General features: G+C 40.5%; 3 protein-coding genes across 4 annotated transcripts in view; 1 reads left to right on the top strand and 2 right to left on the bottom strand.

Annotated features, from left to right (window-relative positions):
- Positions 1–3,824, bottom strand: part of LOC138049201 (leucine-rich repeat-containing protein 57-like) — an 8,433-nt gene extending 4,609 nt beyond the window's left edge. The window contains exons 1-3 of the mRNA XM_068895376.1: positions 3,693–3,824; positions 1,618–1,753; positions 301–758 (exon numbers count right to left, since the gene is read on the bottom strand). Coding sequence (XP_068751477.1) covers positions 301–758; positions 1,618–1,753; positions 3,693–3,773 — 675 coding nt within the window. The 5' untranslated portion in view covers positions 3,774–3,824. The remainder of the gene's footprint in view (positions 1–300; positions 759–1,617; positions 1,754–3,692) is intronic.
- Positions 3,825–3,865: 41 nt separating this feature from the next.
- LOC138049204 (cancer-related nucleoside-triphosphatase homolog) lies at positions 3,866–10,396 on the top strand. Its single transcript, XM_068895378.1, has 5 exons — positions 3,866–3,920; positions 4,841–5,012; positions 5,298–5,394; positions 5,653–5,853; positions 8,332–10,396. The coding sequence occupies exons 1-5, from the start codon at positions 3,875–3,877 to the stop codon at positions 8,401–8,403; spliced, it is 588 nt and encodes a 195-aa protein (XP_068751479.1). The 5' UTR covers positions 3,866–3,874; the 3' UTR covers positions 8,404–10,396.
- Positions 10,397–11,517: 1,121 nt separating this feature from the next.
- The window catches only part of LOC138049180 (low-density lipoprotein receptor-related protein 1-like), a 114,228-nt gene continuing 110,745 nt past the window's right edge, over positions 11,518–15,000 (bottom strand). For both annotated transcript variants that reach the window (XM_068895354.1, XM_068895355.1), the window contains 3 exons: positions 14,799–14,886; positions 13,121–13,253; positions 11,518–12,769 (listed from right to left, as the gene is read on the bottom strand). In XM_068895354.1, coding sequence (XP_068751455.1) covers positions 12,533–12,769; positions 13,121–13,253; positions 14,799–14,886 — 458 coding nt within the window. In that variant the 3' untranslated portion in view covers positions 11,518–12,532. The remainder of the gene's footprint in view (positions 12,770–13,120; positions 13,254–14,798; positions 14,887–15,000) is intronic.

Here is a 15,000-nt window from a genome sequence, read left to right as displayed (position 1 = left end):
TCTATGAGCGTTTTAGTTCCTGGTAGAACACTCCCATCCATACAAAAGAGGTGTTTATGGCAAGTAAATGGATCAACGCTGTTCTTATGTATATAAATGTAAACAATCAGAATGAAAAAAATTACTGTTGAATGATAATCGAAAAGAACGTCAGTATTCCCTTGCTAAAATCTATTCTTAGTGTTGTTAGCGTTGTTGCATTGATGCAATAAACAATAGTGAACAAAGTGTAACAAGTTTCCTTTCACTTGTATGCATGATAACCTCAACTAAGAGCATGCGTTGATAATTTTACACTACCTGATCATAACCATCAGTTTCCCGGAGCTGTTTAGCATCAAACAGATTTCCGTCAAAAGCCAGCAGAGAAATCTGAGACTCCTTTAAGAGTGCAGTAGTGATGGCTTCCAGTGGGAGACAGTTCTCTTCTACTCTTAGCACTTTGAGTCTTGCACATTTTGACAAACTGACTGGAAGAGAGGCAAGCTGATTTCTATTCAAATTTAGTTCTACAACTTGTAGATTGCCTACAGATTCTGGAATGCTGCGCATTTTGTTATCTGACAAGTCAACTGCATCCAAATTCCTTAAGCTGCCAAGACTTTCTGGGAATACTGTTAACTGATTTGATGCTAAAGAAAGTGACTTGAGCTGTGTCAGTTTTGTAAAAAGTCCACTTGGTAGGATTTTTATGCTGTTATGGTCCAAAACCAATATCTCCAACTTCTTTAGCTGAGAGAGTTCTGCCGGTACAGCACCTACAACAAAATGGAGAATTTAAGTTTTTTACAAAAATCCAACAAACTGAACATTGGTACAACGTCATAATGTGCTACTGCTAATGATGATGATGATGATGATGATGATGATGATGATGATAACAATAATAATAATGGTAACAACAAATAATCATTGATATTGATTCACGGAATCCAATTGGGATTAGAAGGTGTTTGTTCATGCTCCCAGCATGGCACTACACTGTATCTCTGCATTCAAAGATATAAAAGATTCCAATAAAATAAATGATGCTGATGACGATGATGATGACAATACCACAACACCACTTCTACTACCAAGACGATGTTGATGACGACAAAGACGGCGAAGACTACGGTACTACTACTACTATACTACCACCACGACCGCCACCACCACAACTACTACTACTACATTGTACTTCTACTACTACTACTACTACTACTACTACTGGTGCTACTGGTATTGCTGCTGCTGCTACTACACTAAAAATACGACCACTACTACTAATAATAATCCTTGGTGTTGTGACAAAGAAGATCCAAAATAGGATCTCCAAGTACTGACACGTATTGAAATTTGCAGAAAGCGGCTGTAGAATAACGTACTCATGCAACTTACATATACAGCTGTAGCATTCAACTAACTCTTATACACTGCATTTACCCTTTCGCTCCGAAACAATCACTTAATGGACTTTCCTCTGGCTAATGCTCAATTATATTTTCACTCATCAATGGGGAAACCCTTAAGGGCGAAAATGGTTAATGTAGCAAAAACTGGAAAAATTTACGCTACATTTAGCAAGTATTTTAGTCAATAACATATTTAGTAAAGGTATAATTCTAGTTACAGTACCTAATTGATTGGAAGCCAATGTAAGACTCTTGAGAGAGGTGAAGCCACCAATTGCAGAAGGAATAGCTTTGATCTTGTTGTTTGAGAGGTCCAAGGTTCGTAAAGATGTCCCAAGCCTCAGCAGCTGAGGTGGAAACTGTGCAATGAACGACATTTTCAGTGTTACTATGTATTTACTACCTGTATACCTGTTGCTTGGCCTTACATCAAACTTGAAAACATTAATTTCTTTTATAATAAACATCTGAGTTCCACAAGGAAATTCTTTCATTCCAACATTCTTGTTTACCAGTGTGACACACAGACAAGGAATAATATAAAGCATAAAAATGATAGGTCCCATCTCACAACCCTTCCCGTTCATCTTCACTGTGGGGCATTTAAGAAACTGTCCATGTAGAGGAGAGGGGGGGGAGGGAAGACCCTCATTGTTGTAGTCTGTCCTCTTTTCACGTTCATGCATGGTTGGCCTTTACACGCCTGGCATCGGTCGTTCAAACGATGGATTGCACTACCCACCGAATAAATCATTTTATTATATGGAGGAGAGTGTTTTACTGGGAACTAAACCACTCGTAGATTCCATACGCCACTTCATCCGGAACCCGAGTGGCGTATTTTCTGTATGTCACCTTTGTGAGTGTCGTATCGTTCAATGACGTCATGATTCCCACCTTTTTTTTCCCGCCTTTTTTATAAAGCCCAGCTGTATTTGTAAAACTTGACTACTTTGAAACACAATAAAATCGGAAATATTCAATATTTAAATATAAATATAAATATAAATATTGCTAGTGCTAATCACCCTTACTTGCAGTCGAGGACTGAATTGCGAAGGGCGCGGCTCACAACATCGGGCTGAAAGCATACAAAGGCGCCTCTGGCTGCCGCTATACAGTCCATGTTTGATGTCGGAGCACAGCACCACAGCTAGATGTCAATTAGCTGTGAGTCGATTTTGATGAGGGAGGAAAACCGGAGTACCCGGAGAAAAACCCTCGAGTCAGGTTGAGATCGACTGAAACTCAGCCCACATGTTGGCCGAGGCCAGAATTGAACCCCAGCTCGCAGTGGTGGGAGGCCCGATAGATAACCACTAAGCCACCCTGACTCCCAACAATATAATAATTAGTCTCCATATAATAAAAAAAACATTACACGTTGGCTCGAAGATATGAATTTTATGTTCTCGTGGCAAGAACAATATCTCACTCGTTCGCTTCGCTCACTCGTGAGATATTGTTCTTGCCACTTGAACATAAAATTCATATCTTCTCGCCACCGTGCAATATCCTCTATATCCTGTGTATAAGTACATGTAATAGCGAAAGCAATTACACTATCCAATGGATAGCAATTTATCCGGTGGATAACGCTATCCATCGTTTGAGTAACTGGGACCTGATCTCACCCCAGAGAAAGAAACAGCTTTCTAAGTCTAAGGTTATTCACACACATATAAATATAAATACAGTCATGTACATGTATAATATGCCTGTACACCGCAAATAGCATAGCTAATCTAGGCAGTGTAGAGTTAAGATATATACAACAAAAAAATAATAAGTAATACATATTAAATATGGAAAAATATATACATATCTGCTAGAAAGATATGATAATGCATATATATATTTAGCTTCTAATTAAGGAATAATTATCAGCAAGATTATAGACATCAACATAAACCCCCTCACGCACTAAAAACTGCAAACGATTTCGTCTGACGGTGTTTTTTGAATGACTGCTTTGGTTTTGATTTTACAACTCGGGGATTTTGTTCCATGGATTTTGTTTGATGCATAAACAAACAACAAAATGGCATTCTATAGTTTAGCATCCCAAACCAATCACGTAAAATTGTAAGGGAAGTACATGTCAAATAGAACCAAGGAAGAAAGTCGGAAACCATTTTCGTCAACCCCATGCAATTTACTCCGACCTTACGAAGGACAAGGAGCATAAAAGTGGATGCTTTTATCATTAGATGATATGAAAATGAATGGACCTGATCACAGGAAACACCTTTCGAGATAGAAACTCAACTTTATCTAATTCCCATGTCATCACCTCACCTCAGAAAGGCCTTTGCCGCACAAAGCACAAACCCCGGTTTTTTGAGCACTTTCTAAGTGTGGTGCGATCGAATTCCCCATTCTCCACAAAAAGTCACGAGCAAAAGAGTGTCTAAAATTGTGCACTGTATGCTTTGTAACCTAGTCATTTGGGCTTGTGTTCGAGCGGTTACTATTCCAAGATGGCGTCTACCGGAAGAAGACATGTTCTGCTGACGGGATCTCCGGGTAAAAGAAAAAATACAAACGAGCTTTATATAAACTTCTTTTATTGCTCTGATTGCATGATTTTTCTTTAAAGTTCTTCTTCAGGTGCCTGTAGTATTTTTTGTACATGCCTTTCTTGATTTATTGGACTGTCAGACTTTAATGTAGTGGCCAATGGATGATGCTGACACTGCCGCTGACCGTTAATGCTCTCTAAGTGCAAACTACGTTGCAGTTGTGCAACATTGCAAATGCACAGGGCAAAAAGGGTCAATTTGTACTTTATCGAAACAAGTTCCAACAGCCTGGCTGGCTTCCATTGTTGCTTTTAACAAGGTCTAACAAAGACCTGGGAAATGGAGTGAGGAATAAGTCAGATTCAAAATCACATCTTGTTAAATTGAGAGCTTGCTTCTTTGCTTTAGCGAGCCATAAATTCACATTATTAAGTAGTGATATCCACAGGTAGGGCAGTTCCAATGAACTTTATTTAAGTGGCAATTGTATGAAAAAAAAGTGCAACATAGCATACTCAACATGTATACCCACCATGTTGAGAAAAGTTTGAAAAATTGTAATAATTGTGTGTGATTATTCTTTTTTCATGTGAGTGGTGTCACTTTGAAAAGCTGAATTGAAATAAACATAGCATTAAGTTGAGTTTTAACACAAGCTCACAAAGAAAAAAAAACACAACTTTATACTTTTTCACATCTTGTTTGGCACTCAGTAGTGTTTTCAGACTTGAATTTGACAAACTCGTTGGTACAACTAACACATAGATTGAGGTGATGGCTAACAGTATAATAGTTAGATTTAACAGTAATGGCTAACAGTATAAATTCTGGCGTTATTAATTAATTATTGATTAGTTATATCATCATTGAAATATTGGAGGGAAATGTTTCTATTTCTTGAAAAGAACATTTCATTTCATCCAGGGGTAGGAAAGACAACTCTATGCAGAAAGGTTTACGAAGTTCTTAAAGAGAAAGGAATCCAAATACAAGGATTCTACACAGAAGAAGTCCGCACTAGTCCTGAGAAAAGTCGAATTGGATTTGACATTGTCACTCTAGATGGGCAGCGTGGACCACTGGCAAGGGTAAAAAGGTATAAATTTGTATATTTGTATACATTGTGCATTTTGTACATTAATTTTTTATTTTCAGATACATCAATTTGTGCATTAAGGTCACTAGGTTAGTCAGTTGACGCAGTCAGTCAGTTGGTTAGTCAGTCAATTATTTGTTGTGTAAGCATGGATTTTTGGGCAAACTTACAGCTGCAGTTTTCATTTAGGGGCCAATTATTATTATTTTACTGTGCTTTACAGCTGTGCCCTCCCCATATTCATCTAGATTTACAGATTCATTTCATTTACCCTTGTTACTTCAGGGAAGGCCAAACTGCAAGAGGAAGGGCATCACCTTCAGTGGGAAATTACTTGGTTGATGTAAGGTCTTTTGAGCAGCTTGCTCTTCCAACAATTAAGGTACATCAGCAATACACCTTACATATGAAACGTTTTGTAGGAAAATGTGAAATGTTGGAGGCAAGGAAAGCAGTCGAGGGTAGAGGAGGGGAGGGGAGGGGAGGGTAGCGGAGGGGAGTTCACAAGGAGCACCAACTAGAATCACGAGAAACCAGGGATTGACAGGTGCTAGGTTCTGAGATCCCTCTCCCCAGGAAATTGGATGCCCAACCCCTACTCTCTTAGACGTCACTGATACATTGCCTTTGTTCCTTCCAGGTTTGTTCCTCCAGTAACACAGTGGTTGTGGTTGACGAAGTTGGAAAAATGGAATTATTTAGTCAAAGCTTTGTCAATTATGTTCGTGAGCTTTTTTCGTTGTCACAAGCCACAATATTAGCCACTGTGCCTGTTACCAAACAGCGTCCAATAGCATTTGTGGATGAACTGAAAAGACGGGAAGATGTTACACTGATAGAGGTGCAGTAAGGCCGATTCCACCAAAAATGGAATCTTAATAATAATTAATAATGATAGAGCACTTTTCAAATGACAATCGAAAGTAATTAAACGATTGCAATTAATACGCTTTGAGATTGGTTTAAAAATCTCGCCAACCAATGAAAAGGAAAATCAGAACAAATTGCGACTTGCACGCGCGACTTTCCCTTCTCTTTGAGCAAGCTACATAGAATTAATACGAATTTGGATTGGTTCGTTGCGCTGTTTTCACCTGCTGTGATTAGTCGATGTAATTACTTCGGTATTTGTTTAACGACACTCAGTAATAGGGAATTTAAGATCTACGACGGCGACGGTCGACGAAAACGTCACCTCAAAATATAACTTGGCTCTATGGTAAGTCTTTCGCGATTATTCAGTCTAGTTCGCGTCGTACAATGTGGGCAAAGTATCCTAAAAATAAATTGGTAGGAGCGGTTTCAGAGCGAAAACAGAGAATGAAAGATTCTCTGTTGCTTGCTCACGTTGTCCTCAAAACCTCAAATTTGGTGATTTCACGTCGTCGTTATGCAGAGGACCGCAAAGATACTTGCTAAAATCCGTGCTGCACGTGCAGCACGATTATTTATGCTCTTTTAACCAATGATATTATTGTTTTGTGCCGTTGTCGTAGTCGTAGCCGACGTCGTCGTCGTTTCTTAAATTCCCTAATACTAATAATAATCATCATCATTCGAAATATTTACCCAGGAAGATCCACTCATCCAGTGAGGGTTTTCATGGAGGTACTGCATCCGAATCGAATTGGAATTTATAAATGTTGGTTTTTGCGGAGAGGGAAAAGGCAGAGCACCTGCAGAAAAGCCTCTTGGAGCAGAAAAAAGAACCAACAAAATACTCCAATATACATTGACAGGCAAAGGCCACTTTCCAGTTGCTCAAAAACACAGCGTTTAAAGTATATCAAACCCCAGATCAGTACAGATTTTGCCGTCTGTAAGCACAATGTTCAGAGAACTCCAAAGCAACGTTGGCACTTGGTAAATTAAATCCTTTTTGTCCTGATTTCATAAAGTATTGAGCACAGGACTAGCCAGGATACAAAGAGGAATTATGGGCCCAGTGATGTCTCGTCGGAAGCCCACTTTTGGTTTGCAGAAAAAAATAACTTCACTTATCATATGATGTAATTACAAAGGCAGCACTTCTTGAGTTATTTAAAGAAGCTGAGTGTTGGTCCCGCCGGAGCCTGTTTGATCCTGCTACCTCCCGCACAGTAGGCCGATTCTCGTCCAACTGAGACAACCAGTCGGCGTCTAGATCTCTCCCTCCATGGCGGCCCTAGGTCTCTCTGTGTTCGTTTAATCGAATACTTCATAAAAACTGGGTCTATAGCGCAATAAGTGCTAAGGCGTGGTGAAGCAAATGTGTATTGTTTTCTGTCTGGTACTAAGGCATAAAGTAACCGATTTGTTCACCCATCAGCTAGCTGGTTGTGAATGTCAGTGGAATTCCGATGTTTCACACTTCCAAGGGAAACAAAACGTTAGTTTGACCAATCGAATCGAACCTGATTAAGGGACTGTGCAATAATTACGTGGAGGGGGGGGGGGGGGCAATGGGTGAAATGTCGCCAAAAACTTAGTCAACCCCCCCCCCCCTTCCTCATTTAAAGAGTCGTCAAAATCACTGGACTCCGAGCTTGTGTCGTCTTTGCATGAAACTTGGGTTTTTCAGTCTGCTAAATTATGATGCCATGTGTGCTACTATTGGGCATATTTCTTTTTCATTGAATAATATTATAGTGCTACTTTTGCAACTTTTAATGAAAGTTTCCTGTGTTATTACATCCTAGTGCAAATAAAGTAGCAATGCTTTAACATACATAACAGAGGCATTCCTCTCCTACTGCATGCATGACAGATAGAAAAACAACAGTTCACAGATCAGGACACCTTAGAGTCCCTTACCATGTTGGTGGCACTCTTATGTAATTTTCTGGTGTAAAACTGGCGTTTAAAGAAATTTCCTTGGAAGCAGTCCTTATGGCATCCAGATTCAGTTGTGGACTCCGCTGAGAGTAAATGTGTCTCTTAAAAAGTGTTTTTTATTGCGTTCCTTAAATTTTAAAATAGGCAAGCAAGGTGTTTAAGTTGGGTCTCAAATTTGGTGCATGACTAACCCAACTACGAAGTTTTTGTTCGAAAACTCGGGATTTTTTTTTTAAGACCGCATCCAGCAAGTGTTAAACCGAACTCGTTAGGTGACTCAAGGAGAGGGAACTAACTTACAAGTTACTTATGCCTTATTGATATTTTGAGTAGTTTCTACCGACAACCATCCAAGGTAACTTTGTCTTAGAAGAACTTTGCGCCTTTCGTCTTGTGAAACTCTCTTGGTTGGACTGGAGGCACCTCCTATTTGTGACTAAACTTCACTGAACAAGGAGAATGCCGAGAAATAATTATGCCTTTTCTTATCTTTCTTTCCTTTCAGGTCTCTAGAAGTTCACGCGATGAGTTAGTGGGTGAGGTTGTCCGCATGCTTGAAAATTCCTTTGGTGCTTAACGGATTTTAATGACTGAACTGGTCAGGGTTGAATAGCTGCTGGGACTACAAGTAACAGCCGACACACTCGGAACATTCGATCGCAACATCCAGATGATACCACATTTCAAGTCAACTAAACTCATCTTTAGTTATTTGCTCACATTTGACTCAGTTAGTCGTTTGGCTCGCTGTTGTTATAAGAGCGATGGATCGCATACGACATTCTATGAACAGTGATACCGATATTGTCGTTTTATCAAACAAGGTTTTTGTGTCGTTTTCACTCTAGATTTCTCAAGGTAGTACCAAAATTATTACACGTACCAAGCAGTGTAGCGCTTAGCGCCGAGTTGGCTATAACCAGTCTAATATCCAACAAACTCCAAAAATTTGAAAGTACGAAAAAACTTGATGAAGATGCGATGTTGTGTAATACCTTGTGGTCAGAGACGAAGGCTCATCACAAAAACATTTCTTGCCTTTTCGCGTACTTCTAAACGTCGGAATTGATCCACAGATTCTACAAAAAATTTTTTTTCATTTTTGGCTTTATTCAGAGAGACATTTTGCTTTCCGGCGAAAACGTTGTTAGCTTAGCAACGCTTAGCGCAATCATTTACCATATAAGGTCAAACTAAGGTATATGAGCTGATAACCGAGATTGAGTGAACCAATCAGAGCACGCGAAATCCATTATCCGAGGTTAAGAATTTAATGATTAGAATTGTATGTTTACATTAAGTTTAAGAAGATGAGTTTCTTCACGTAATGACTGTTTAATGGCTACATTTAAATGTAATCCTGGTCAGTTACTCTTGGAGCTTTAGCTCGGAAGATAACGAGTTCAATCAGGCCATTAGGCCCACTTATCGCCTCCTTTTCCCACATCACTCAATGTCTAAACAAGAGCTTTTGCCCATCTAACCTCACAATCAGTGCGAGGCTGCACGGGCAAAGACAAAGCCTTTTTTCCCCACGGACTCCACGACACTCCAGCGCCGGTGTCTGGAGGTACTGCGTTTTTCTCTCTTGTTCAAACATTCCGTCAGCGCATGCGCAAATGTTCTGGGTCTTCGATACCTAGCGTACCAAAAAAATTTAACATGCTGGTGTTTTTTTTTTTTTTTACCAGCAATTGACATTTCACTTCAAGGTAACGTAAGAACAGTGCGTGTCTGGTCTTGTCTCAGACAGAGGCGAGAGATGCTTTCATGCAGACTGGAACGCCTAAAATTCTCTGTTGTAAACATGGCGGTTCACGAGTGAAGTTGTCTCTCTGGCCTTTCTGTGGACGAATTCCAGGACCTACTGACACAATCTGGGCAAGTTTTGAAAGCTAAAACCTTCAATCGATGCGTTATTTTGCTGGTACTGAGGACTGGATGGCCCGACACTTTTGAAAAAAAACTATGAAATGGGAATCGGGAGTATTCCCTTGTCACGGAATGGCAGAATTACCCAGAATTCTTTTTGGGCATGAGCGAGATAACTTAAGAAGCACGAGACTGGCCCTCATCGAATTTTTTTTGAAAAAACTAAGGGTTTTTCTGCTTATATGAAAACTACGTTTTCTCTCTCCTCCCCTTCTTATGCGTGATCTTCGCGGAAATTCGATTTTGTCCCTCAATAAACCTGCAACAACCAGTTATGGTCTTAGTTCTCTTTTTTCTTACGTATCAGCTAAGTTGCGAAATGCGCTAACTGATTTTATCCGTACCTATGAGTTTACTGGTTTTAAAAGAGAATCCAGCTGGGCCACATTTTGTACAGCGGCTTTTCTTTTCAATGAATATATCTTTAAATATTATGTATTTAGTAGGTATCTGTATATGCTATGTATTTTAGCTGTAAATGTAATGTCTCCAAGATATTAGCTCCTGTAGTTATTCGGAAATTCGAGATGAGATAAAGCTTATGCCTGTATGTATGTTACGTTTAGCAGGGCGCGTGCGCACACTTTGTAATCTGCGACTCCAGTGCTTACCATATGGCAGATAAAATGACTTTTCCATTCAATATATAAGCCATCTAATTCTTACGTTATATTGACAAGGGCGGTTTGGAGCTGTGAGTAGGCGTGGGATTTGTCACATATGGTTTAGGGGCCGACATATCTCTCCCTCAGTGCCGTACCGGGAGGCAAGGTCGGTAGCAGAAAGCAGCGAAGGGCCAACTGCGTCCAAAAGCGATCGCACGGGCCGAAATCCCGGGATGACTCGTTTGAAACGGCCGCCGAGCGATAAAGGTGAATTTCGCTTGCAATAGCCCTTATGCTGATCATGGCGAAATCAGCTAGTCAGATGTCGCCAATTCCAATCCTCGAATTGGAAAACCAAACTTGTAAACTTTAGCTTGATCTGAATCCCAAAGGAACAAATTCGTAAAGAAAACCCACGTGCCAACAGTGTTGCACGTCCAGACGATGTGAATAATTTTGTGCGAACGAGGCGTGGTGGTGAATTTCTGAGAATATGACTTCATAAGTAAGAGTAAAGTCTCTGTTACGAGCCAAGGAAGGCCCATCAGGCCGGCGCTTTTCTCCGGTTTTCGAAGCATGAAGCGACGAGGAGTATTTCTACTCCCCCCTGGATGGGATGCTAGTCCATCGCAGGGTTACCCCCCGTATTTCGCCGGACCGTGAGAGTAAAGTGTCTTGTCCAAGAACACAATGTCCCAGGCCAGGACCCGAAACTGGACCCCTCGATCCGGAGTCGAGCACTCTAACTACCCTAACCGCCACGTACAATGAAGTTGAGCGGATGCTTGAATGAACTTGGTGCAATGGTGCAAGCCAAGTCGTGACTTCACTTCAGGAACGGATCAAATTCACCTGCACATTGTACGTTTTTTACCTTTTTCCTCTCGCCTTTTAGTAAAATATCAGCGAAATTTATTGTCTTTCGAGGTAACCACTTCGTATCTGAAGTGACGTCACAAAACGGGTTGTACCAAAACTTGTTTCCTATCCCGGACTGTGAAGGGCGTACCTTACGTTGGAGGTCTGAGCCCGAAATTTCAGGATAAAAAGATGATGGGATGCCAAAAAACTGTTTGGAGAGTTATTCTCTTTTCTTAATGCGCAACACTTCATTCAGCCGTGACTGTATTACACACACATTTAGCGATCATCCACACCGTTCAAGTAACTTTATTTATTGTTGCTTTCCTTTACTGGAAAAATACGTTCTTGAAAGTCGTACAAGGTTAAACCTTAAACTTTCAAATAAATACGACATCCCTTTCAGCTCAGTGAAAACAGAGTGAAATCATTTGACGATAACCACTGACTGGAGCGCTTTTACAAACATCCGACTCGGACAGTGAAAAGAACCAATCAGATTACATCGAGGAAATATGAAGCCTGCGCCAAGCGCCCAAAACCGACATAAGCGAATATCGACAGAAAAGAAACCCAACGAAGAACGCAGACAGTTGCTTGTTGGCAAAAGTGTTACAACACTGTTAAGCAAACCCTCACCTAACATTAACCCTTAAGAGTCTATTAGTGCCAGCAAAATCTTATGATCCTGAGAACGGAACACCTAACCTGTAGTCGTTTGTTTGGCGTTGGTCTACCTAGCATACCAGGATCACAGTAGTAACTGCTTCTAAATTTTGTGAAGTTTGAAAGGTTATTCAAAATCAATTAGAAATGGATGACATTCAACTCTGAGCTCTTAAAAATAAATTTTCAAAACTGATTTGTTTTCTGGAACTTCGAGAAAGGTTGCCCCGTACACCATTCGATTGTCCGGCTTGTGTTCGACACCGAGGGATATCTCTTCCAAAGCGGCTGGTATTGATGATTGGTTTTTCTTCGGTGTCTGGAGGATGCTTTCTATTGATTTTTGCGCTTTTTGCTTCTGCCAACGTGAATCCATCGCCACGAATAGGTTATTTATAAATGGAGCCTTAAGAACAGGGAACAAATAACCTTTTTTGTGTTCCACATGGAACGATTTTCACAAACAAACACAAACAAGAGTCACAAACACTTATAAACTGAACCAACTGGCGCCGGTTGAAACTGCTGGTTAATATCCTACAACCAGAGCCATCATGTCTTCACCAACACTAACGTTTCGTCCATTTGGATTTCAAAATAACATGGTTTTGCCGGTGACAAATAGTCGCCATTCCCCAAACGTTAAAATTGCGTATCCTCACTCTCCCCAGGGTCCCCAAGCAAACTTTCGCGGAATTCAGTTCCAGACCGTCTGGATCCATTTTGCATCAACAGTGCTTCATAAACAGGGTTTGAATAGTCCGCTTTGCTCCTTCGGAACTTGATCTTGGTTGGTTCTCGGCTGCTTAACACTTCAGAGTCCAAACTGGCGTCTGATCGATAAATTGATTCGTAGACTGGGTTGGAGAAAGTTGCAGACTAAACAAAAAAAATAAAAGGGACAATTTCTTGCTCAATTGCAATGTGCAACGCTAAGCTAATAATAACATTAGACCATGTAATGGAGCAATGATCGAAAGCCATATGGGACAGTGGGCAAAGGGTGCAAGGGTATCACTGTCATGAAGTGCTAATCCAAAGCTCAGGCAGGAAAACAAACCTGTGCAAAGGTCAAGAAACCAGTAACGCGCGCTAAGCGCGGGAAAACGGGAAACAGACAGCAAATAGCCGGTTCTAAACGCGCCAAATCGCGCAACAGATGCCATACACAGCAAGTCCCCAAAAACTCGGTTCCTTTGGGGAAAAGGTACTTTCTTTAGCATTTTTTACCTTTCCATCGTGTGACCAAGCAAAGTTCGGGTTTGTAGTGCTATCTTCGTAGTCGTCAAGCATTTCATCGTAAAGGAACGATGGATTCCCCACCCGCGTGTTCATACCACTGTATTCTGTTTTCTTCATGATCCTTAAAGGAGAAAAAAAAAAGAGAAAATGTTGGTACATAACTTACAAAGACGATCATGAGACAAAAATGGTTTGCTTTCTGTTACCTCTGACAACATCATTATCCCGTGGTGTAAATAAACGTGACAAATTCAAGAGAGAGGGAGAAGATAGCCGAGGTAATATTGTCCAAATGTATCTTTAATACACCTTTGGCCATTCATTAGCAGAAATAAAATTTCATTTGTGCCAATAGTTAAAACAATGGTGCGAAACTATTTTCATTTACACCACACATAATCCATTTACGCGAAAACACATTCATGAACGATTTTAGCCATAAGCAGTAACACTCAATAGCATTAAAAGATACGCATTTGCATCTTTGGACAATCATTTGCTTGGAATGTACCTTCGTTTGCGCAATAATCAACTTCAATAGCAGTAATGTGCAAACACCTGTGTTAATTAACATCCATTTTATGTTTGTGATTGATCAACGAGTTTTGCAAACACTTGCATTCTGTTGCATCAACATACGATCATTTTCACAAATGCAACATCCTTTAATGTGACAGCAATAGTTGCAGTATCAAGATTTAATTAGTGGAGCATCATAATATTGCCGCGTCATCATCATCATCATCATCAACACCAACATCGGTATTCCACCAAACCAGGCCAATTGAGTTCACCAATCCAGGGTCAACAGTTAATCAAATTACACACCAAGTAAAAGGTGGGAGTGATAATGAAGGCGGGCGATACGACAACGTATTAAGGTCCCGCGCGTTTCAACGGATTCAACATTTGTCCAACCAAAGATAAGCTGGTGTGCCAAACCTTTGATTGCGAGAAACTTAGAACAAGAAACCAAATAGTTGACGATGGACGCCAACTGAATTAAATATTTTACCACAATTGCTTGTAATCTCGCAATCTAATTTGCCGTTGTCGATAAGAGTCTAGACAACGCTGCTCGCGTCAATTTGTCACGCAACGTAATAGCCAACCAGGAACGCTCATTTTGGTAAATAAGCCAATCATATTGTGAGAACGCTGCAGACAAGGCTTGCTATTTCTGTGTCATGGTTTTGGTCACACTCTGAACTAAATACTTTCTTTGGCGTTTAATATTGTGGTAAAAAACGAATCGAAGGTGTTTCAGCGTTGTATGTACTCTTACCGACAACGATATTCGTCATCACAGTGGTCAAAATGTTGTGGACTCACGAGGCGCAGCCGAGTGAGTCCACAACATTTTGACCACTGTGATGACGAATATCGTTGTCGGTAAGAGTACAGACAATGCTAAACCACTTTCAATTCGTTAATGAGAGCCTTAAGTGAGAACGCATGCGTTCTACTCTTGTTAAACAGAGTGTTTCAACGCTCCCACCATTTGGTTCGTCAGTGTTGAATGCATGTTGAAGCAGATGCTGAACCCGTTTAAACGGGAATCTCGGGTAAAACGTGGATGAAACATTCCCAATGAACCAACGATCCAAAATATACCACGTTTGCGGTATGTTCTGTATTGCAGTTGTAGAAACGGAAGCAAACTTACAGTCCACGTCGGCCACAGTAGATTAGAACCAAGACTGCTATTAACAATAACGAAGCCATGACTACGGGTACAATAATTTGAGGAGCCACTGTGGAGAAAAATTACAAGAAAATTGTTAGAAGCCAAAAAGCTAATTAATTCGGCGCCCAAGGTGCACTTCGCGAGTTTCACGACTACCGGCGGATAACGAAATTAATGCACC

Source organism: Montipora capricornis, chromosome 5 (assembly GCF_036669925.1).
Source record: "Montipora capricornis isolate CH-2021 chromosome 5, ASM3666992v2, whole genome shotgun sequence".
Taxonomy (NCBI): domain Eukaryota; kingdom Metazoa; phylum Cnidaria; class Anthozoa; order Scleractinia; family Acroporidae; genus Montipora; species Montipora capricornis.
Note: the sequence above shows the minus strand (reverse complement) of the source record. Positions and strands in the feature narration are given on the sequence as shown.